At 41.7% G+C, this 25,511-nt stretch overlaps 2 protein-coding genes across 2 annotated transcripts; both read right to left on the reverse strand.

The window, feature by feature from the left end:
• Window positions 1-793: 793 nt before the first annotated feature.
• LOC117057314 (vomeronasal type-2 receptor 26-like) lies at window positions 794-16,954 on the reverse strand. The gene is made up of 7 exons (XM_033168154.1): window positions 16,743-16,954; window positions 15,659-15,950; window positions 11,598-11,724; window positions 9,373-10,245; window positions 8,467-8,550; window positions 2,629-2,724; window positions 794-1,077 (listed from the first exon to the last, which is right to left on the reverse strand). Exons 1-7 carry the CDS (start codon window positions 16,952-16,954, stop codon window positions 794-796), a joined length of 1,968 nt encoding a protein of 655 aa, XP_033024045.1.
• Window positions 16,955-18,654: 1,700 nt separating this feature from the next.
• Window positions 18,655-24,781, reverse strand: LOC117057315 (vomeronasal type-2 receptor 26-like). Its single transcript, XM_033168155.1, has 6 exons — window positions 24,522-24,781; window positions 23,042-23,333; window positions 21,951-22,811; window positions 21,005-21,100; window positions 20,586-20,712; window positions 18,655-19,556 (listed from the first exon to the last, which is right to left on the reverse strand). Exons 1-6 carry the CDS (start codon window positions 24,779-24,781, stop codon window positions 18,655-18,657), a joined length of 2,538 nt encoding a protein of 845 aa, XP_033024046.1.
• Between the last annotated feature and the right edge of the window lie 730 nt (window positions 24,782-25,511).

Here is a 25,511-nt window from a genome sequence, read left to right on the forward strand (position 1 = left end):
AACATAAAACATGCAGGTGGGGGGGGGGAGGAGAGAGAGAGAGAGAGAGAGAGAGAGGACTAGCTGGGGGGGACTTTTGCCTTCCATTCCTTTCCCCCCCCCCCGCCCAGGCGCCAGAAGGTGATCTCTTGGGAGCCAGTGTGGTGTAGTGGTTAAGAGGGGACTCGTAATCTGGGGAACCGGGTTCGCGTCTCTGCTCCTCCACATGCAGCTGCTGGGTGACCTTGGGCTAGTCACACTTCTCTAAAGTCTCTCAGCCCCACTCACCTCACAGAGTGTTTGTTGTGGGGGAGGAAGGGAAAGGAGTGTTAGCCGCTTTGAGACTCCTTTGGGTACTGAAAAGCGGGATATCAAATCCAAACTCTTCTTCTCTTCTCTTCTTCTTCATCTCGCCTAGGGCGCAAAAAACCCTAGCACCAGCCCTGACATTAAGTATGCTGTTGTTTCCTTTCTGCATAGCAGTTTCTCTTCAAGACAACTTAACTGAACAATTTAACTATTTCAGTCTCTACACACACACTTTGGAGGACTTTTTAAAAACAAAATAAAATTTCTCACCTTTACATCTCTCTCTCTCTCTCCTCTCCTCTCTCTCTCTGTGTGTGTGTGTGTGTGTGTAAGAGAGAGAGGAGAGAGACTTGGTAAGTTCTTTAATATGGGCTTTATGTACAATAATTAACATCTGTGGGGGAACATTTCAGCAGCAAAGTATCATAGACTAAAGGTGCACATCAGAGCTGAAGAAGACTTGAACTTATAGTCATGAGTCCCTCCCTTCCAGCACCACTGTGCTCTACGCCACAAAAGTAAGTGCCTGAGTCTTGAATCTGAGCACCAGAGAGATGCAGCCGACTTTTCTTTCCCTTCTCCAAGTACTCTGCTGCGAAGCGTCCTTTGGTTTCGTTCTTTTCTCGGATGCTACATACAAGAGGAGGGTCGGTGCTCTTCCAGGCTGCTGACGGTACCAAAAATGGGTGCGATATTCATTGGGGTTGGTGCAGGTGATGGCAAACAGTCCCCCTTCCTGGACGTTCTGCGATAAGGGGCTCTGGGTCACTTGGGAATCAGAGCCGCAGACTGCAGGGTATTGAAGAAGGTATGAAAAGCATGCTAAAGTTTTGCCTTAATGTACACAGTCAGTTCTCATTCAGCAATTTTGGAAGAAGGAAGTCAAGAAATAATTCCCAAACTGCAGTACATGAAACAAAGCACTATCTGCACAAGGTATACAAATGTAGGGAATGGATGGATAAAGGGAAACACAATTTTCCTTCCTCTGTCCATTCTTCATTTCTTTTTGAATGCATTTTTAAATGGCTGCAGACAAGGTGAAATTTTCACACAAACAACCAGCCACCCTCCCAGATCCATGTTCTTAAAATATGAGCAGTGCACAAGGAGTTCCGTTCTCTCTCAGGAAGGATGGAAACTAGGGGAGAAAATGAGTGTAAGAAAGTACTACAGAAAGGGTCATGACTAGCTGCCTGAAGCCTTGAACTAAAGCTTCCCACACCGCAGACTCCATATTAAATTATTTCTCACTTTGCTTATTTATGTATCTTTTTCCTAAGCTAAGATTTCCTTACCGATAGTCCACTGACATAGGAAGAGTAGTCCAAGAGATGCCTCCATCAGTTAGCCAAGTTATTGAGGTCATTCTGGAGGCCGTGGGCATCTCCCTCCAATTCAATATTGCAGACAAGCACCAAAGCTTGTTCCTTCCCAAGCTCAGTGACCTTCTCCAGCCCTTAGTGGTTATCATACCAGAGTCAGAAAAACCTCAGTCAGTAAACGGCTGCTTTCTTCTAAGAAAGGAAGAACTTTTACTGCCATCTAGCAGTGGGAGGCTGCATAACTTATTTTTGAAGGTTCTCCAAATAGCCTAAACCCAATAGGAACGTGGGAGCTGCCTTATACATTCCCCGTCCCTTGGTTCATCTGCCTTGGAGTTATCTACACTCCCTGGCACCAACCTCTCCTGGGATTTAGATAGGAGTCTTTTCCTAGCCGTGCCTGGAGCTGCTGAATATTCAACTTGCAACATTCTGCATGCAAGACAGATGCTCTGCCTCTGAGCTACTGATCTTCCCCAGGAGGTCACACTTTATTGATTAAACAGTTATTCTTTTTACCCAGAAAACCAAAGAAACGTTGTGTGTGTGAAGTTATTTGTGGGAGAAACAAATAAAACTCCCCTTCACACATGCTCCCTACTAAAATCTTAATCATTAAACTGATTTCAAGGTGATTTGTGTCTGTAGTGCAGAAGTATAACTAATTTTATAGGAATTTTTTTGCTAATTTCCCAACAGGCATTTTTATTTTTCATAAAAATTATACAATTTTATAGATTGTCAAAAAATCTCAAAGCAGTTTAAGAAGAAATGCTATTGTGAGTGAAAAGAGATCGTTTAATCCTTTCTTAAATCTTCCTTCGTATTAATTGATCCTTGCTGTTCAGTTCAGGCCTCAGCACAATGATGTAGCATTTCGGGGAAAAGATGCAACCCAGTAACCCAGCACTGGAGGCCAAGATGGAGAAGATCTCCACAGCCACCATGTTTTTCCCTCTTGTGCTCAGGTAGGTTGGAACAAAAGAGATCCAAACACTGCAAAATGCTAACATACTGAATGTGATGAACTGGGCTTCATTAAAACTGTCAGGTAACTTGCGGGCCAGGAAGGCCACAATGAAGCTGGTGAGGGCCAAGAGGCCCATGTAGCCTAAGACACAATAGAACATGGAGACAGACCCAACATTACATTGCACAATGGTTTCTTCAGCTACTGAATTCATGTCTAGATCAGGAAGGGGGGAGATGTTGTCCCACAGAGTACAGATACCAACTTGAATGAGGGAAGCTGAAAGGACAATGGAATGAGCCAGTCTCTTTCCCACCCATTTCTTCATCTTGGATCCTGGCTTTGTGGCTATGAATGCTAGAGAAACAATGATGGTCTTTGCCAACACACAAGAAACAGCTACAGAGAAGATGATGCCAAAAGCAGTCTGTTGGAGAAGGCAGGTTACTTTGCCAGGTTGGCCGAGGAAAAGCAAAGAGAGAGGAAGCAGAGCAGGAGGGAGACCAGGAGAGTGTAGGTGAGATCTCGGTTGTTGGCTATGACTATGGGGTATCATTGTGCTGGATAAAAATAGCCAACACCAAAGCAGTAATCAGAGAACATAAGACACTAAGTGAGGCTAAAGTGATTCCTAAAGGTTCTTCATAGGACAAAAAATGTATAACTTTGGGGATGCATCCATTTCTCTCCTTGTTCGGATACTGATCTTCTGGGCAATTGAAACATGTGTCGATATCTGAGAAACATAAAGAAAAGTATAAACAGAAATACAGTGGGAATTCTTCTGACCTAGCCCATTGAATGAACCATGTATTGTGACAAATTGTACATTATGTCTGTTCCACCGCAGCAGTATTGGCAGCCAAGGAACATTTGTGCAACATTGGCCATGAGAGGCAGCACACCAACCAGCAGTGAACATATTGTCACATTTAATAGTGGTATGAGATGAGGAGGTCCGCTTTAGGGTCCAATATGAAGAGGAAAACTTTTGGTTTGATTCTCAGCCCCTGTAACACTTGTTCATTACCTCAGAGGCATCTCTCTGCTCCCTTTCACTTGCATACTGCCAGTTGCTATCTTTTGAAGAAGCACATTCTAGCCTATCAGGGCTCCCCCTCCTTTGCTGGGGCTTTTGGCTTTTCTGCCTCCCACAATCATAGTTGGATTTATACCTGAGGACTCTTGCTTTCTCTGCTAAAGCAGCAATTAAACTGTTAGCAAAATTGCAAAGAAAAGCAGGGCCAGGCGGGGTTTCAAATTCAGTAGGAGACCTGAGATTGTAAGAGAGCAAATGCTTTCCTTTGTTGGCCTGAGGCTCTTCCTTTCATAGCTCCTGTTAATTCAGGGTATACATTGGCTGTCACTGGGTTGCCACGCACCTCATACCCCCTATTCCTTAGTTTGCTAAGGGAAGTGGAGTCTGCACCATAACTGACCATATACTCAAGGGTTCATTACTTTGAATTCACCATGAGCAGTTCCCTCCTTCTCTAAGAATGGCAATGGTGCCCACCTGAGAGGTACCAGAACTGAGTTCCGGTGAGTTCTCGCTTAAAAAGCCCCTGTGTGTCACCCAATGGCTACAGTTCTTCCTTTTGAATTTATCCTCTTGTTATTTTCACTAAATAAAATTGGCCCAGCTCAAGCCCAGCCTGTGTGTCAGTTTCTTTATGTGGTCATCAGGATGAAAGGGCTTTACCTACCAGTCTGGTTTGAAATCTTCCCCTCGGGGCATGGAGCACAATCATAGCAACAAAACTTTTCCCTTTCCTTCCTTTTCTTCTGATAACCAGAGCGGCAGGGTTCATTGCACAAAGATAAGGGAAGCACCTATAGAAAGGAGTAGGGGGTGGGAGAGCTTTCATATATGTCACCCACAGAGCCATCTTATGCTTCAGTAATGTATGTTAAGTATTAGCTGTGTTTGTGAAGAGAGCATTATTTTAGTACACTTTCAAGGTAATACTGATTTCAAAGTGGGAAAACGCATATAAATTTCGCATCACATTTCTGAAGGCACTAGACATCATTGTTGTTCTTCTTGTTCCTGTTGTTATTTAGTAGCTTTACTCATACCTGCAAACTCTCTGCAGGTGGGTAACTGCAATCCGTACCTGGTTAAAAGTTTGGTGCCATAGAATTTTGTCCATAGGATGACTAACTCTTTATCTCCTCTATCACTGGGACCCACCCAGCCAACTTTCACTCTCTGGAAAGACGTGTTTGGGAATGTGACCAGATTCATGATATCAAATCCTCCTCTCATTCCCTGTTATCATTAAATGATACCGTTTCTCCCGCTGAGTTGTTAAATGAAACACCTTGAAGAAATGAGTTGATCTATTTAAAAAGAAAAAGAAGAATCAAACTATTTGAGGTTCCCAAGTGGAACAGATTCCAAGGTCAAGTTATAAGATGAAATGTAAACCAGCAACAGAGTAACCATGACTAAGATGCAGAATATTTTTTCATCTGATGTGGGGGGTTTTTGTTTTGTTTTTTACATATGAGAAGAGGGGCAGTAAAGGGGAGCAGCTCCCTGGTTGAGCATCTCCTTGCTTGAAAAGGGCCCAGATTCAATCCCCTGAATCTTCAGTGACACTGGGAATCTCATCTTGTCTCAAACCCTGGAGATCCCAAGCCAGACAGTGTACACAATGCTGAAACAGATGGATGTGAGGTCTAACATAGTATAAAGCAATCTCCTGTCCTCCTCCTGTTAATCAGTTCATTGACATGAAAATATTTGGCTCTGTAACATTACCTGCCAAGGATGCAGAGATGGAGATCCAACACTGTAACCAACGGTCACTGCTCTATGTGGGGATCTGGATGAGGAAATGGCATGCAATGCATGAGCTACAGCATAGGCAGCATTGTAGATACTGTAGCTCTGCCCAGTCATGTGTATTTCAAAAAGACCTGCTGGGAGACTTTCCAGCCTCTCCTCTCCAGTACATGTGTCACTGTCCATGACAAGCATACGTGGATCTGGAAAGAGACAGTCAAATGCCTGCTCCCAGAAGTCTTTCAAAAAACCATCTGCTTGGTCTTGTGTTTGGATGTTCTGAAGGAAGTGGTTGAATTGTAGAAGCTCTACAGAGTGAATTGTAAAGGAAAGGGCACCTTGCAACATCTGAAAATCCCAGTTTCTCTGAAGTCCTGTGGATAGGAGATCTATCTGGGCTGTCATGATCCAGACCTTCCCAAATGATGTGTTTTGCTTACCTCCAATATCTTGGAAAAGTAAAACACTTCTCAGCCATGAAAGTGCCCATAGTCTCCATAGAATATAACTGCAGTGGCCTTTTCATCTATGACTCCTTTATAAATGTTTCTCATTATATCATACATTCCTTCCATATTATCCATACGAGCTTGAAGTGAGATTCTTTTTGTGAAGGCTGAACAGATCCCATTGTTGGAAAACAAGAGCTCCAGGGTCCTCAAAAAATGTTCCCCGCTATTATTATTCACAACAAGAGCCCAACCCACATCCATCTGAAGTACTGAAGTAACTGGATAATCCCTACATATGATGGGTTTCCTTGGGACCATGCTATAAAAAGAAGGTGTCTGCCTTGATTCAATCTCCTCTGAAGCAAATGAGCCATAGGTGAGCTAAAAGAAAATGATAATTTAGCAGAACATTTCCTAAAGATGGTTGAAGGTGGAACTTGAAATAGTAATGGAAGAAAAATCCTGGCTCAATATTTTTTAGGTATGTGAAAGTAATGGAATTTATGGCTATTTCTTTCACACACTAATATTTCTCTTTTCTTTCTGAATCAAGAATGTCAAAAGAAACTTCCCCACATGCCCCTATGCACTAATTCTACCTGTGGAGCCCTGTATAGGCTTAAGATATCTGCCATGTGGATAGAAGTGTCAGAAGTGAGTCCCCCAATCACAGCCATGAGGTTTTTCTGAGTGTCACATTTGTAGTTGGGGAGAAATCTTTGCCATTTGAAGAGAAGGTCCAAAGTGGTTTGATAGGTCATTCTCGCATCAAAGTAGCTGTCATAGATGTGGAAACCAAGGGTGACATTGGGCAAGATCTTCGGATTGTCATTGATCTCTTTTATGGCAAACACCAAGGCCAGGATATTCTGATAGAACTTTGTGGTTACACTGTCATAGGCAAGATATAAAAAGGGAGGGGGGGAGGAATACTTTAATGCATGAGACTTTTATGTCCTCTTCTGATTCAGCTAAATTAAGTTATCATAGAGGAGAGCTGCAGTGTATCTTTGACACACCTGCTCTTTTCTTGGTTTCTCCTCTGCACTTTCAGTACAAAGCACCCTAGCAGAATGAACTTATTTCACAATCTTATGAGTGATTTAGTATCTTTACATTAAATGTGTTATTTCATTGCCTGCAGATTCTGGCATTTCATTTCCCTTTGATGGCACTCCTGCCCCATGCCTTTTTCATTTATGTATCCATATTCATTTCTTAATACCTGAAACTATATCACATAGAACATACATCACATAATACATTAAAAAGAACCAAAAAAGAAAACCCGCTAACCGATACAACCCTTCATTGTTGCTAACCGATACAACCCTTCATTGTTTCACAGGGATCCTTCATGCTTTTATAATTACATTGTTTTAATTAGCTCTCTTCTCAAATGTATATATCATGCACACACAACACACACACACAGAGAGAGAGAGAGAGAGAGACGATGAGATGAGAGAGAGAGGAGAGAGAGAGATTAACAAAGCTGAAGTGTAATGTTCATGACTTCCTTAGTGGCTTTGGTTAGAATGAAAGGATGCAGTTACAGAGACTGGAGGAATGAATGTTCAGAAGAGCTTCATTTGCTTAAGCTCACAGACTTCAATACCATCCTTTAGGCTGAGGCCATGTGCCCATTGTTCATATCAACACATTTTCTCTTTCCAGGTAATATAGGATTGGTTTATATCCCTTTGGTTGTGGGGCATAGTATTGCTTACTGTGGGATGCCAAACAGGTCCTGGGAAGGATGTTCCTTGAAAAATACTTCATTAAAATAGTAAGTGATCTGAGAAGCAATCCCACCAATGAGGAGGTCACCTGCCTGGTACCATTCATGGGGCACAAGGATTGGATCAGCTGCAGGGCACTTAATTGTCCTGCCTTTGCACATTGCGTGAGGCAGCAACAGCAGCAGCAGCAGCAAGAGCCTCATTATGGTAGATTCAAAGCCTCTCTCAGAAGATGCAGGTTCCTTTGGGTCCAAATACATCCCCTGTCTGACTTTGGCTGTGTTGGTGTAAAAGCTTTCTTTAAAACATCAGCAGACATAGAAATACTTTGAATATGAACTTAAATTATTACTAAAACTCAATGAAAATAAAAAAGAAGTGTTGACAGTAAGAAAAACAGTAAAACCTCTCTCTCACACCATGCAACATTCATAAATCTCGCTGGCACAGGAGGATATTTAATGCTTTTACTATGCTGGGTTGTTGACTGTTTCCTGGTGTCCTTAGGAAACCCCTGAGAGCTCTGTCTAACTGAACAAATTATTGTGATCTGGATAATTGCAGAGGGAGATAATTACTTCATTGGATCTTGGACTTTTGATCAGAAACATATTTTTAAAAATTCAGCTAGAAAAAGCAGGTTGAATCTGCTTCTTGAAGGACAGAGACAAGGGGATTTGAGTACAGAGTTCTATGGTGAGTAAACACCAGACAGGAAGTGGTACTCTGAACCACAGCCAGCATCTTGCCTGAGAACATGAAGACATGCTATATCCCCAAATGATTCCATAGTCTAAAAGCAAGAAAAATGTTCTTTCTTATCTATCATCTATTTATCATCTATCTATCTATGTGTCTGGTAACATAGAGGCCAAGGTCCCTTCAGCCCCCACCCCACCTCCAATAAAATATGATGGGGTCTCCCCCTCATTCGATGGGCATTGCCATTCAATTTTGGTGTGTGTGTCGTGCCATGTGATTGATTATGTGGGGCAGGGCTTACCTTCCACACCCCAATATTTTATTCTAGTTGGCACCTCAGTCAGTTAATAATTTTATACCCAATGTTTTGAGAGTTTCTCCACAGTATAATGTGTGGGTGGCTCACCAGGAGAGCACAGCTGATGTGGAACCCACAAAAGCCTCCAATGACATTTTCAGGCAGGACCCCAGGCTCTGAAATTGGGGGGAAATGGGAAGTGAAACTCACAGCTTCATCCACCTCCAACTCTTATTTATTGCAAAGACATTTCCAAGGTGGAGAAACAGAACATTTCAAACCATAGCACATGTAATAAAACACAATCGTTATTTGTTTTTTTTTTTTAATCAACTCATAAAATCAGAAAACCTGATACATCAGTGAAGGAATCCAGAACAGGTACTAACACTCAATAGGAAATGGGCAGCTATCATATTGCAATCAACAATATGCATGTGATTTAGAGAAATTCAGCCTGATCTGCAGCATTTCAATACCAAGAGTCAGTCATGGAGCAGGTTCTCTTGGGAGACACATGAAGCAAGCATGCATTGATATGAACTAATAGGGAAACTAAAATGCAAGGCAAACTCTCTGGACAGACTTTGTAACAATTTAAAAAAGAATAACTATGATTAATATTATATGAGTGTATCTCCTCCCAGCTACATTGTCCAAGAGATGTAAGGGCACTTGTTTATTGATGTCATAAAATTTATACAATTTTATTGATTGTAAAACATACCAAAGTATTTTTTTATGAAAAATGCTATGATGAGTGAAGACAGATGTCTTAATGATTTTTTCTTACTATTTGATCCCTGCTGTTCAGCTCAGGCCTGAGCACAATGATGTAGCATTTTGGGGAAAAGATGCAACCCAGTAACCTAGCACTGGAGGCCAAGATGGAGAAGATCTCCACAGCCACCATGTGTTTCCCTCTTGTGCTCAGGTAGGTGGGAACAAAAGAGATCCAAACACTGCAAAATGCTAACATACTGAAGGTGATGAACTGGGCTTCATTAAAACTGTCAGGTAACTTGCGGGCCAGGAAGGCCACAATGAAACTAGCAATGGCCAAGAAGCCCATGTAGCCCAAGACACAATAGAACATGGTGGCCGACCCAACGTTACATTGTATAATGATTTCTTCAGCTACCGAATTCATGTCTAGATCAGGGAAAGGGGGAGATGTTGTCAGCCACAGAGTACAGATACCAAATTGAATGAGGGAAGCTGAAAGGACAATGGAATGAGCCAGCCTCTTTCCCACCCATTTCTTCATCTTGGATCCTGGCTTTGTGGCTATGAATGCTAGAGAAACAATGATGGTCTTTGCCAACACACAAGAAACAGCAACTGAGAAGATGATGCCAAAAGCAGTTTGTTGGAGAAGGCAGGTCACTTCCCCAGGTTGGCCGAGGAAAAGCAAAGAGGAGAGGAAGCAGAGCAGGAGGGAGACCAGGAGAGTGTAGGTGAGATCCCGGTTGTTGGCTATGACTATGGGGGTATCTTTGTGCTGGATAAAAATAGCCAACACCAAAACAGTAATCAGAGAACATAGAACACTAAGTGAGGCTAAAGTGATCCCTAAAGGTTCTTCATAGGACAGAAAACATATTGCTTTGGGGATGCATCCATTTCTCTTCTTGTTTGGATACTGATCTTCTGGGCAATTGAAACATGCATCCATATCTGAGAAATGTAAAGAAAGGCATTAATAGAAATCCAGCACCAATTCATCTGATCTAGCACAGAAACTCTTGTGGTGAACTGTACATTATAGAAGTTCCACCATCATTTCCCAGCAGTACTGGCTGCCAAGGCACGGCCTCGGTCCTTTATACCTGAAGGAGTGTCTCCACCCCCTTCGTTCTGCCCAGACACTGAGGTCCAGTGCCAAGGGCCTTCTAGCGGATCCCTCACTACGAGAAGCCAAGTTACAGGGAACCAGGCAGAGGGCCTTTTTGGTAGTGGCACCCGCCCTGTGGAACACCCTCCCTCCTGATGTCAAAGAGAAAAACAACTACTAGACTTTTAGAAGACATCTGAAGGCAGCCGTGTTTAGATAGGTTTTTAATGTTTAATAGATTATTGCATTTTAATGTTCTGTTGGAAGCCGCCGAGAGTGGCTGGGGAAACCCAGCCAGATGGTCAGGGTATAAATAATAAATTACAGTGGTACCTCAGGGTACATACGCTTCAGGTTACAGACTCCTCTAACCCAGAAATAACACTTCAGGTTAAGAACTTTGCTTCAGGATAAGAACAGAAATTGTGCTGTGGCGGCACAGCGGCAGTGGGAGGCCCCATTAGCTAAAGTGGTGATTCAGGTTAAGAACAGTTTCAGGTTAAGAACGGACCTCCAGCACGAATTAAGTTCTTAACCCAAGGTACCACTGTATTATTCTTATTCTTATTCTTATTCTTATTCTTGGCACATTGGCCATGAGAGACAGCACACCAACCAGCAGTGTACATATTGCCACATTTAAAAGTGGTACGAGATGAGAAGGTCTGCTTTAGGGTCCAATATAGATGGAGGGCACAAGGAGAAGGGGACGACAGAGGATGAGATGGTTGGACAGTGTTCTCGAAGTGACTAGCATGAGTTTGGCCAAACTGCGGGAGGCAGTGAAAGATACGCGTGCCTGGCGTGCTCTGGTCCATGGGGTCGTGAAGAGTCGGACATGACTGATCGACTGAACAACAACATGAGGAGCAAACCTTTTGGCTTGATTCCCAGCCCCTGTAACACTTGCTCATTTGTGCAGAGGCATCTCTCTGCTCCATGTCGTTTGCAGCCTGCCAGTTGCTATCTTTTGAAGAAGCACATTCCAGCCTATTACGGTTTTCCCTCCTTTGCTGGGGCGTTTGGTTAATCTCCCTCCCACAGTCGTAGCTGGATTGATACCTGGGGGCTCTTGATTTCCCTGGTGAAGCAGCAATAAAACTGTTTGCAAAATTTCAAAGCAAACCAGGGGCCGGCATGGTTTCCAAATCAATAGGAGAGCAAAGATTGTAGGAGAGCCAGTGGCTTTACCTACCAGTCTGGTTTGAAATCTTCCCCTCTGGACATGGAGCACAATCATAGCAACAAAATTTTTCCCCTTCCTTCGTTTTCTTCTGATGACCAGAGTGGCAGGGTTCATTGCACAGAGAAAAGGGAAGCACCTGTACATAAATGTGAGAGGAGTTCGGGGTGAAAGAGCTTTCATATTCGTCACCCACAGAGTCCATTATGTTTCAGCAATTTGTAGTAGGATTATTTATGCACCTATGTATTGTACTACACCTTAAAGCACTTTTCCTGTTCTGTTCTCTTGCTTTGTTTTGTTTTTGTTGTTTTGAAAACAATATCATTCCTGTTTGTGAAGGTAACTTCATTATCAGTTCCCTTTCAGAGTTGGAATAGTGGTATTTGGAATTTCTGGTTTGCATCACATTCCCACCTTGTGGACCTCCTGTGGAATGGGCGCATAGAAAAGGGCCTCAGAGAATGACTGCACGGTCTGAGACCATTCATTTCTCTACAGAAAGAGTAATTGGTGCTAGCTTGCCTTCAATAGAGACATTCTATGCTACCCAAGTTAAGAAGAGAGCAGAGGGAATTGTCGCAGATCCTTTGCATCCTGGTCATCATCTGTTTGATTTACTTCCATCTGGATGTCGCTACAGGGCTTTATGTACGAAAACGGCAAGCACAGGAACAGTTTCTTCCCTTGCACCATTAAATTGTTAAATTCGTAGTTATGTAACAGAAGGGGAGGCCAGTTATGGGTGGGGTTCCTTTGCTGTGTTATTGTATTGTGAGTGGAATAGTGTTGTATAAGGTACGTTTATACTGCAATGTAGCAGAAGCAAAATTCCAAGTATGTTGGTACTTGGCCACAAAAATTATTCCAATTCCTATTATTCCAGTTCCTGTTCCTGTTCCATATGGGGGGAGGAAGCCCTTGAGTTATTGGGCTCCTCTGCCAAATCATGCACTTTGAACTGAACATAGAAAGTAATTGTTATCTGGTTTAGTCAGGTCAGGATTGGTGTTATGTGCTTGTACAGTCTTGTTGCATTGAGCATCCTAACCATTGAATCGCCCAAAAACAACAACAACACCCACCGCTCTTAATACATTGAAATAACCTAACTTTGAGGTTACCAGATCGTACACAACAGAAGGCCACTTAAGCCTCTGGCAGACCAGGCAAACTCCCATCTATCCTGTCTAGGATGGCACTAATAGAGCTTTAGTCCTGTTGGGATTCAGCTTCTTTATATTAACTCATATACACTCCATTCCGGATGCATTCCAAATCTCCAGGTGACTGAGCAGGTACATATAGATGTAAAACAACACGGTGCAGAAAGAAATAGTCTGCAGAACACAACACAATGGGGCAGAAACACTCCTCAAAAACCACCCTCTGTAAACAACCATCTAAGGAGGGCATCCTGAAGGCTGTTGTGGTTGGTGCTATCAATAGCTGTTGAGATCATATAGAGAATTAACATGCAAATGCACCCAATCTCTCATCACGCAGATTGACCAGCCAAGTCTCCATGTCAAAACTGAGCCTAAAATGAAATCGAAAGGGATATGGAAAATCTGTTTTATCCATAACCCATTGTCCTGTTATCCATAACATGTCCTCTTAGATACATTTAAACACTAGCCAGATCATGATAGCTGACCAGGAGGTCCATGAATGTGACTGATAAGACCGGGAATTCCCAACCTGCGGCCCTCAAGATGTTTTGGCCTACAACTCCCATGACCCCTCGCTAACAGGACGAGTGGTCATGGATGATGGGAACTGTAGTCCAAAACATCTGTAGGGCCGAAGGTTGGGGATGCCTGCATTACATTGACTAAGAAGGGATAAAAGACTTGAAATCAATCATGGGGGGGGGGAGTCAGAGAAGGAGCAAAATCACTCTTCAATATTCAGCAAAAAGAAAAAGAAAAAGGAAGCACTCTTAAAAAAAAATTCTCTTTCTTGCAAAGCAATATTAGACAGAAAAGGAAATGGCAGAAAGTTTCTGCCATTTCTGCAGAGAGGTTCCCACAATCCCTACCTGGTTAAAACTTTGGTGCCATAGAATTTTGTCCTCATTGATGATTAACTCTTTATCTCCTCTATCACTGAGATCCACCCGTCCAACTTTCACTCTCTGGAAAGACGTGTTGGCGAAGGTGACCAAATTCGTGATATCGAAACCTCCTCTCATTTCCCTTTTATCATTAAATGATACCGTTTCTCCAGCTGAGTTGTTAAAGGAAACACCTTGAAGAAATGAATTGATCTGTTCTTGTTTTAAAAGAAGAATCAAATTATTTGAGGTTCCCAATTGAAACAGATTCCAAGGTCAAGTTACAAGATAAAACATAAACTAGCAAGATTGTAATCATGACATACCCTCCAACATTTCTCTGATGGATAGAGGGACATCCCATTCCATAATGATATCTTTACTATATAGCACTCCTGGCAGCTTCCAACATATATAAAAACATAATAAAATATTAAACATTGAAAAAAGCCTTTCTATAAAGATTTGACTTAAGACGACTTGGGGATTGAATAACTCCAATTTCACCAATGAAAATAGGAACATTCTAAGGAAAAGCGAGACATTCCGGGATCAAATGAGAAACTTGAATGCCTTATCTAAATCAGGGACACACCTGGAAAATAGGGACACTTGGAGGGTTTGCCATGACTAAGAAGCAGAATAATTTGCCAGCTCTTCGTTTAACATACGAGAATAGTGGCTGTAAAGGGCACCTGCTCACTGGATGAGCATCTACTTGCATGGAAAGTTCCCAGATTCAATCTCCAGAATCCTCTGATGACACTGGGAATCTCATATTGGCTGAAACCCTGGACAGCCTGAACCAGACAGTGTACACAATATTAAAACAGATGGATGTGAGGCCTAACATAGTATACAGCAACCTCCTGTCCGCCGCCTGTTAATCAATTCATTGACATGAGAATTTTTGGCTCTGTAACATTACCTCCCAAGGCTGCAGAGATGGAGATCCAACACTGTAACCAATGGCCACTGCTCTGTGCGGGGATCTGGATGAGGAAATGCCATACAATGCATGAGCTACAGCATAGGCAGCATTATAGATACTGTAGCTCTGCCCAGTCATGTGCATTTCAAAAACACCTGCAGGGAGACTTTCCAGCCTCTCCTCTCCAGTACATGTGTCATCGTCCGTCACAGGAATACCTGGATCCAGATAGAGACAGTCAAATGCCTGCTCCCAGAAGTCCTTCCAAAAGCCATCTGCTTTGGTCCTCTGTGTTTGGATGTTCTGAAGGTATTGGTTGAACTCTGGAAGCTCACCTAAGTGAATTGTAAAGGAAAGGGCACCTTGGAAAAGCTGAAAATCCCAGGTCCTCTGACTTCCGAATGATACAAAATCTATCTGGGCTGTCACAATCCAGACCTTTCCAAATGATACATTTTGATGATGTCTATTATCTATTATGAAGACAGCAGTTCTCAGCCATGCAATGGCCCCATCTGTGCCATAGATGATAAGCGTATGGGCCTTTTCATCTGTGAGAGCTTCATAAATACCATCCATTTCAGCAAACGCTTTTCCCATGTCTTCTATACGAAGTTGGATTGAGATTCTTTTTGTGAAGGCTAAACAGATTCCATTCTGGGAAATCAATGGCTCCAGGATCCTCATAAATTGTTCTCCACTGTCATATTTGGCAACAAAGAGCCCGACCCACTTCCATCTGAAATACTGAAGTAACCGGATAATCCCTACATATTGAAGGTCTTCATTTGGGACCATGGTATAAAAAGACTTCTGCATTGATTGACTCTCCTCTGAAGCAAATGAGCCATAGGTGAGCTATAAGAAAATGATAATTTAGCAGAACATTTCCTTAAGAAATTTGTAGGGAGAATACTAATCATTATATTTTTTAATATATATATATATATATATACTGGCTGAATTTCTTGTTAAGGCGAAATATTGAAATTTCCAGGCTTTTTCCTCTTTTACACTAATATTTCTCTTCTGAATTAAGGAGTGTCAAAAGAAATTTCCCCACATTCCCCTATGCACTGATTCTACCTGTGGAACACTGTAGAGACTTAAGACATCTGCCATGTAGATAGAGGTGTCAAAAGACAGTCCCCCAATCACAGCCATAAGGTTTTTCTGAGTGTCACATTTGTAGTTGGGGAGAAATCTTTGCCATTTGAAAAGAAGGTTCAAAGTGGTTTGATAGGTCATTCTCCCATCGAAGTAGCTGTCATAGATGTGAAAACCAAGGGTGACATTGGGCAAGATCTTCGGGTTATCATTGATGTCTTTTATGGCAAACACCAAGGCCAGGATGTTCTGATAGAACTTTGTGGTTACACTGTCATTAGGGAAGATATAAAAAGGGAGGGAAAAACATTTTAATGCATGAGACTCTTATGCCCTATTCACATTCATAAAATATATTCGGCCAAAATCTGATTTATGATAGAGGAGAGCAATGATATTTACAATCTCCAATGTCTTTTTTGCACACCTGCTCTCAAGGTACCACTGTACTAACAAAGACTCATCTGCTGAACATGATGGGGGTCTTCGATGGGGGGTCCACACAAGCTTTTGGAATAAAGTATTGTTAAGTCTTTAATGTGTTCCAGTAGTCCTCTATGCTTTTGTCAATAAGTTGGATTCATGTAGCTCTCTGTTCACTCCTGTTTAAAATCAGTTTGCCTACATATACATATTCCTTTATAATTTTCTTTTATTTGATTAACAAGAGAATATAAGGTTGACTGTTGCTTTCTGAGGTGCCAATTTGGCACAGATGTCTGCCTCTCCACCCTTTTCTTGCTCTGAATTTCAGTAATCGGGGGGGGGGGTGTGGAGAGACACACCTATGCCCTTTAAAAATATGGTTCATTTTTTGAAAGGGGTGTTGTTGGGTTCTTGTTTTATTTTGATTATAAATATTGTTTTATATTTTGATTTTGTTCTGTGACCCGCCCTGAGACCTCCAGATATACAGCAGTATATAGATTCCATCAATCATTCAATCAATCAATCAATAACAAAATTCAACATATGATCACACATGCAAAGCTGTTTGTTGTTGTTCTTTGCTGATTCAGTGGAGCACACATAAAATAATGGTGGTGGGAATATTCTTGCTTACTGTGGAATGTCAAACAGCTCCAGAGAAGGATGTTCCTGGAATGAAAGTTCATTAAAAATGTAGGTGCTCTGAGTAACAATTCCACCAATGAAGAGGTCCCCTGCTTGGCCCCATTCATGGGGCACAAGGATTGGATCAGCTGCAGGGCACTTAATTGCCCTGACTTCGCGCATTGTGTGAAGCATCAGCATCAGCATCAGGAGCCTCACCATGGTAGCTTCAAGATCTCTCTTGGAAGATGCAGAGTTGTCCAAACACATCCCCTGTCTCAGCTGAACAGTCTTGGAGGATGCACTGTTAGCCTTATTTTTAGCATGAGCAGCCGCACAAATGCTTTGAATATGAACTTAAATGATTAAAACTCCATTATAAGAAAAAGTGTTGATAATGATGACCACCCCCTCTCTCGATACCCCACACTCCTGCATCTCACTGTCACAGGAGCATATTTAATGCCCTTACTATGCTCGGTTGTTGACTTTTTCCAGATATCCTTAGGAAACTCTTGAGAGCTCTGTCTAGCTGAACAAATGACTGTGATCTAGATAATTGTAGAGGGAGATAATTACTTCATTAGCTCCTGAACTTTGAGTGGCACTTTTTCTCAAAAAGTTTCTAAATTATAATTGGACCTGGTCACTTCAGGAATGTGACTGGGGAATTTGAGTGCAACAGTTCTATGTTGAGTGAACCCCAAACTCTGAGCTTTAATTTTAAAAAAGTAATCCTCAATATCTCCCAGAAAGAAAGAGATGGCATGTTCAGTTACACTTCCCTTTATTATTATTATTATTATCTTATTCTCTAGGAGTTCTTGGAATTCCCATAATTTGCCCTTCATTCATTTTCCCCAGGTAACCAAGATGCACCTTTCTAAGATTGGTTCATACGAGTTCAGCCCTGCAGAAGAAATTTCTTGCAAGTACTGCTACACAATCAGCATGGGTGGGTGTTAAAGAACCAACTCAACAAAATGTGAATGCAGTGTGATTTAAGCAGGTGTCCTGCTCTGCTGCAGCTTATGACCAGAGCCTGTTAACTCCCAGTAAAATGGTGTACATATCTACTAAGAAGCATGTTCCTTGTGTTTATTGATTACCCCCAAGTAAGTGGGTACAGGATGAGTTTCATAGAAGAAGGTGGCTTCCAAAGATGGCAAGAGGTTTCAAATCACAGGCCAGAATATCTGCACCAGATGATGCACCTGTACTGTCAAGGGTAGTGCAACCATCTAGAAGAGGTCGCCTTCCTGCTTCCCAGATCCAAGAGCCAAAACTCCACACTCCTCTATGTTCAGTTTGATTGTCAGACCCTAATTTGCCCATTAATGACCCCATAAACCGATGAAGCAGCTAATTCTGAGGTCAGGGAGAAGAAGTCTTAGCTCCATCAGGATATTGATGTTGAAGATCATGGTGGAAAAAATGGAACACTGCTGGACAGAGTAAAAATCCACACTCCAATTCACTCCCAGAATAAAGAAAGAGAAAGAAATCACAGCACATTTAATAAAACACAAACAGGTTTATTTGTTTTTGTTTTTTTTCCAACTTATAAAATGAGAAATTCTGATACAGTAATGAAGGAAGCCATCACAGCTACCAATGTACAATGAAGGCCTGAGTGAAAAAGGTATTCCATTATATCAGAATCAAAAATATGTGTGTGACAGAGAAATCCAGCTTTTTCAATACCCCTTAAATACCAATATTTCATCACAGAAGCTGTCAGACAGCTGGACAAAGCATTTGGTAATGTACTCTAAGACAGAAATTGAAATGCAGCTTAAACTTTGTAGTGAAATGTAATAATAACTTTAAAATGAATGTCTATAACTATTGTTGTATGCATGTTCTTCTCCCAACTGCCTTCTCCAACAGACGTCTGGGTATGATAAGGGCAGATAGCTGGCCTAATGCTTTTTTCTTACTATTTGATCCCTGCTGTTCAGTTCAGGCCGCAACACAATGATGTAGCATTTCGGGGAAAAGATACAACACAGTAACCCAGCACTGGAGGCCAAGATGGAGAAGATCTCCACAGCCACCATATTTTTCCCTCTTGTGCTCAGGTAGGTTGGAACAAAAGAGATCCATACACTGCAAAATGCTAACATGCTGAAGGTGATGAACTGGGCTTCATTAAAACTGTCAGGTAACTTGCGGGCCAGGAAGGCCACAATGAAGCTGGTGAGGGCCAAGAGGCCCATATAGCCCAAGACACAATAGAACATGGTGACAGACCCAACGTTACATAGCACAATGGTTTCTTCAGCTACTGAATTCATGTCTAGATCAGGGAAGGGGGGAGACATTGTCAGCCACATAGTACAGATACCAACTTGAATGAGGGAACCTGAAAGGACAATAGAATGAGCCAGTCTCTTTCCCACCCATTTCTTCATCTTGGATCCTGGCTTTGTGGCTATGAATGCTAGAGAAACAATGATGGTCTTTGCCAACACACAAGAAACAGCAACTGAGAAGATGATGCCAAAAGCAGTCTGTTGGAGAAGGCATGTAAGTTTCCTAGGTTTGCCGAGGAAAAGCAAAGAGGAGAGGAAGCAGAGCAGGAGGGAGACCAGGAGAGTGTAGGTGAGATCTCGGTTGTTGGCTATGACTATGGGGGTATCTTTGTGCTGGATAAAAATAGCCAACACCAAAGCAGTAATCAGAGAACATAAGACACTAAGTGAGGCTAAAGTGATCCCTAAAGGTTCTTCATAGGACAAAAAGTGTATAACTTTGGGGATGCATCCATTTCTCTTCTTGTTTGGATATTGATCTTCTGGGCAATTGAAACATACGTCCATATCTGAGAAAAATAAAGAAAAGTATAAACAGAAATCCAGTGGCAATTCTTCTGATCTAGTCCATTGAATGAACCATGTATTGTGACAAATTGTACATTATGGCTGTTCCACCACAGCAGGACTGGCTGTCATGGCACATTTGTGGCACATTGGCCATGAGAGACAGCACACCAACCAGCAGTGAACATATTGTCACATTTAAAAGTTGTATGAGATAGGGAGGTCTGCATTAGGGCCTTATTGGAGAAGCAAATCTTTGGTTTGATTGCCTGCCCCTACAACAATTGTTCACTCATGCAGGGGCCTCTTTCTGCTCCCATTCACTTGCAGCCTGCCAGTTGCTATCTTTTGAAGAACCACATTCTGGCATATCACATCTATCACCCTCCTTTGCTGGGGTTTTTGGTTTTTCTCCCTCCCACAGTCATAGCTGGATTGAAACCTGGGGACTCTTGCTTTCTCTGGAAACAGCAAATAAACTGCTAGCAAAATTCCAATGCAATTTCAATAGGTCAAATTCAATAGGAGACCAAAGATTGTAGGAGAACAAATGCTTCCCTTTGCTGGCCTGAGGCTTTCCCTTTCATTGCTCCTGTTAATTCAGCGTATGCATAGGCTGTCATGTAGTTGGCACGCCCCTACTTCCCCCTATTCTTTAGTTTGCTTTGAGCTTCCTCCAAATATGATACCTCTCACAGGGCTTTTTTTTTGTTTCAGGATTTATGTATCGAAGGGGAGCAGGCTGTGCTCCAAAACTGACCAGATAGGGAAGGGTTCAATCAGCTTCAACTCACTATGAACACCTCCCTCATTCTCTTAGAATGGCAATGGTGCCCACCTGAGAGGTACCAGGACTGAGTTCCGGTGAGTTCTGGTTGAAAAAAAGCCCTTTGTGTCACCCAGTGGCGACAGTTCTGCCTTTTGAATTTATCCTCCTCTTCTGATCTTGTTATGTTCACTAAATAAAAGTGGCCCAGCTCAAGCCCTGCCTGCTTGTCAGTCTTTTTATTTTATGCAAGAGCTTTACCTACCAATCTGGTTTGAAATCTTCCCCTCTGGGCATGGAGCACAATCATAGCAACAGAACCTTTCCCCTTCCTTCGTTTTCTTCTGAAGACCAGAGCGGCAGGGTTCATTGCACAAAGATAAGGGAAGCACCTAGAGAAAGGAGTAGGGGGTGGGAGAGCTTTCATATATGTCACCATTGAGCCATCTTATGCTTCAGCAATGTGTGTTAAGTATTAGCTGTGTTTGTGAAGGGGGCATTATTTTAGTGCACTTTCAAGGTAATACTGATTTCAAAGTGGGAAAAGAGAGAACTGGCATATCAATTTCGCATCATATTTCTGAATGCACTAGACATCATTGTTGTTCTTGTTGTTCTTGTTGTTATTTAGTAGCTTTACTCATACCTGCAAACTCTCTGCTGGTGGGTAACTACAATCCATACCTGGTTAAAATTTTGGTGCCATAGAATTTTGTCCTCATTGATGATTAACTCTTTATCTCCTCTATCACTGAGATCCACCCGTCCAACTTTCACTCTCTGGAAAGACGTGTTGGCGAAGGTGACCAAATTTGTGATATCAAATCCTCCTTTCATTTCCCTTTTATCATTAAATGATACCATTTCTCCAGCTGAGTTGTTAAAGGAAACACCTTGAAGAAATGAATTGATCTGTTCTTGTTTTAAAAGAAGAAGAAACAAATTATTTGAGGTTCCCAACAGAAACAGATTCCAAGGTCAAGTTACAAGATGAAACGTAAACTAGCAAGATTGTAATCATGACATACCCTCCAACATTTCTCTGATGGATAGAGGGACATCCCATTCCATAATGATAACTTTACTATATAGCACTCCTGGCAGCTTCCAACATATATAAAAACATAATAAAATATTAAACATTGAAAAAAGCTTTTCTATAAAGATTTGACTTAAGACGACTTGGGGATTGAATAACTCCAATTTCACCAATGAAAATAGGAACATTCTAAGGAAAAGCGAGACAATCCAGGATCAAATCAGAAACTTGAACGCCTTCTCTAAATCAGGGACATACCTGGAAAATAGGGACAATTGGAGGGTTTGCCATGACTACGAAGCAGAATAATTTGCCAGCTCTTTTTTTAACATACGAGAAGAGGGGCTGTAAAGGACACCTGCCCACTGGTTGAGCATCTACTTGCATGGAAAGTTCCCAGATTCAATCTCCAGAATCTTCTGATTACACTGGGAATCTCATATTGGCTCAAACCCTGGAGATTCCAAGCCAGAAAGTGTACACAATACAGATACAGAAGGATGAGAGTCCTAACTTAGTAAAAGACAACTTCCTGTCCTCCTCCTGTTAATCAGTTCATTGACATGACAATATTTGGCTCAGTAACATTACCTCCCAAGGCTGCAGAGATGGAGATCCAACACTGTCACCAACAGTCACTGCTCTGTGCGGGGATCTGGATGAGGAAATGGCATGCAATGCATGAGCTACAGCATAGGCAGCATTATAGATACTGTAGCTCTGCCCAGTCATGTGCATTTCAAAAACACCTGCAGGGAGACTTTCCAGCCTCTCCTCTCCAGTACATGTGTCATCGTCCGTCACAGGCATACCTGGATCTGGATAGAGACAGTTAAATGCCTGCTCCCAGAAATCCTTCCAAAAACCATCTGCTTTGGTTCTGTGTGTTTGGATGTTCTGAAGGTATTGGTTGAATTTTGGAAGCTCACCTAAGTGAATTGTAAAGGAAAGGGCACCTTGGAAAAGCTGAAAATCCCAGGTCATCTGACCTCCGAATGATACAAAATCTATCTGGGCTGTCACAATCCAGACCTTTCCAAATGATGCATTTTGATGATGTCTATTATCTATTATAAAGACAGCAGTTCTCAGCCATGCAATTGACACATCTGTTCCATAGATGATAAGCGTATGGGCCTTTTCATCTGTGAGAGCTTCATAAATACCATCCATTTCAGCAAATACTTTCCCCATGTCTTCTACATGAAGTAGAATTGAGATTCTTTTTGTGAAGGCTGAACAGATTCCATTCTGGGAAAACAATGGCTCCAGGATCCTCATAAATTGTTCTCCACTGTCATATTTGGCAACAAAGAGCCCAACCCACTTCCATCTGAAATACTGAAGTAACCGGATAATCCCTACATATTGAAGGTCTTCATTTGGGACCATGGTATAAAAAGACTTCTGCATTGATTGACTCTCCTCTGAAGCAAGTGAGCCATAGGTGAGCTAAAAGAAATTGATAATTTAGCAGAACATTTCCTTAAGAAATTTGTAGGCACAGTACTCATCATCATCATTATTATTTTTTTAAAAAGAAATACTGGCTGAATTTCTAGTTAAGAGGAAATAATGCAATTTCCAGGCTTTTTCTCTTTCACACTAATATTTCTCTTTTCCTTCTGAATTAAAGAGTGTCAAATGAAACTTCCCCACATTCCCCTATGCACTGATTCTACCTGTGGAACACTGTAGAGTCTGAAGACATCTGCCATGTAGATAGAGGTGTCAAAAGACAGTCCCCCAATCACAGCCATGAGGTTTTTCTGAATTTCACATTTGTAGTTGGGGAGAAATCTTTGCCATTTGAAGAGAAGGTTCAAAGTGGTTTGATAGGTCATTCTCGCATCTGAGTAGCTGTCATAGATGCGGAAACCAAGGGTGACATTGGGCAAGATCTTCAGATTATCATTGATCTCCTTTATGGCAAACACCAAGGCCAGGATGTTCTGATAGAACTTTGTGGTTACACTGTCAATACGGAAGATATAAAAAGGGAAGGTTATGCCCTATTCATATTCATAAAACATATTCAGCCAAAATCTGATTTATGATAGAGGAAAGCAATGATATTTACAATCTGCAATGTCTTTTTGGCACACCTGCTCTTTTCATGGTTTCTCCATTGCACTTTCATTTCCAAACATCCTAGCAGAATGAACTTATTTCCCCATCTTATTAGTGGCTTTATATCCTTGCATTAATTATATTATTTTCATTATCTGCATTTTGGCATTTCCGTTTGCTGTGATGGCACTACTGCACCATGCATCTGTGTTTTATATATCTATATGCTTTCCTGTAATCCTGAAAGTATAATACAGTGGAACCTTGGGTTAAGAACTTAAATCGTTCCGGAGGTCCATTCTTTACCTGAAACTGTTCTTAACCTGAGTTACATCTTTAGCTAATGGGGTTTCCCGCTGCCTCCGCGCCGACGCAGCACAATTTCTCTTCTTATTCTGAAGCAAAGTTCTTAACCAGAGGTACTATTTCTGGGATAGCAGAGTCTGTAACCTGAAGTGTCTTCAACCTGAAGCATCTCAAGGTACCACTGTACTAACAAAGACTCATCTGCTGAACATGATGGGGGTCTTCGATGGGGGGTCCACACAAGCTTTTGGAATAAAGTATTGTTAAGTCTTTAAAGTGTTCCAGAAACCAATGCTTTTGTCAATAAGTTGGATTCATTTAGCTCTCTGTTCACTCCTGTTTCAAATCAGTTAGCCTACATATACATATTCCTTTATAATTTTCTTTTATTTGATTAACAAGAGAATATAAGGTTGACTGTTGCTTTCTGAGGTGCCAATTTGGCACAGATGTCTGCCTCTCCACCCTTTTCTTGCTCTGAATTTCAGTAACCGGGGGTGGGGGTGGAGAGACACACCTATGCCCTTTAAAAATATTGTTCATTTTTTGAAAGGGGTGTTGTTGGGTTCTTGTTTTATTTTGATTATAAATATTGTTTTATATTTTGATTTTGTTCTGTGACCCGCCCTGAGACCTCCAGGTATACAGCAGTATATAGATTCAATCAATCAATCAATCAATAAAAAATTGAACATATGATCACACATGCAAAGCTGTTTGTTGTTGTTCTTTGCTGATTCAGTGGAGCACACATAAAATAAGGGTGGTGGGAATATTCTTGCTTACTGTGGAATGTCAAACAGCTCCCGAGAAGGATGTTCCTGGAATGAAAGTTCATTAAAAACGTAGGTGCTCTGAGTAACAATTCCACCAATGAAGAGGTCCCCTGCTTGGCCCCATTCATGGGGCACAAGGATTGGATCAGCTGCAGGGCACTTAATTGCCCTGACTTCGCGCATTGTGTGAAGCATCAGCATCAGCATCAGGAGCCTCACCATGGTAGCTTCAAGATCTCTCTTGGAAGATGCAGAGTTGTCGAAACTCATCCCCTGTCTCAGCTTAACAGTCTTGAAGGAGCACACTGTTAGCCTTATTTTTAGCATGAGCAGGCGTACAAATGCTTTGAATATAAACTTCAATGATTAAAATACCATTTTAAGAACAAGTGTTGATAATGATGACCACCCCCTCTCTCGATACCCCACACTCCTGCATCTAACTATCACAGGAGCATATATAATGCCCTTACTATGCTCGGTTGTTGACTTCTTCCTGATGTCCTTAGGAAACTCTTGAGAGTTCTGTCTAGCTGAACAAATGACTGTGATCTAGATAATTGTAGAGGGAGATAATTACTTCATTAGATCCTGAACTTTGAGTGGCACTTTTTGTCAAAAAGTTTCTAAATTATAATTGGACCTGGTCACTTCAGGAATGTGACTGGGGAATTTGAGTGCAACAGTTCTATGTTGAGTGAACCCCAGACTCTGAGCTTTAATATTTAAAAAGTAATCCTCAATATCTCCCAGAAAGAAAGAGATGGCATGTTCAGTTACACTTCCCTCTATTCTTCTTCTTCTTCTTCTTCTTCTTCTTCTTCTTCTTCTTCTTCTTCTTCTTCTTCTTCTTCTTATTATTATTATTATTATCTTATTCTCTAGGAGTTCTTGGAATTCCCATAATTTGCCCTTCATTCATTTTCCCCAGGTAACCAAGATGCACGTTTCTAAGATTGGCTCATCCGAGTTCAACCCTGCAGAAGAAATTTCTTGCAAC

Source organism: Lacerta agilis, chromosome 14 (genome assembly GCF_009819535.1).
Source record: "Lacerta agilis isolate rLacAgi1 chromosome 14, rLacAgi1.pri, whole genome shotgun sequence".
NCBI lineage: Eukaryota > Metazoa > Chordata > Lepidosauria > Squamata > Lacertidae > Lacerta > Lacerta agilis.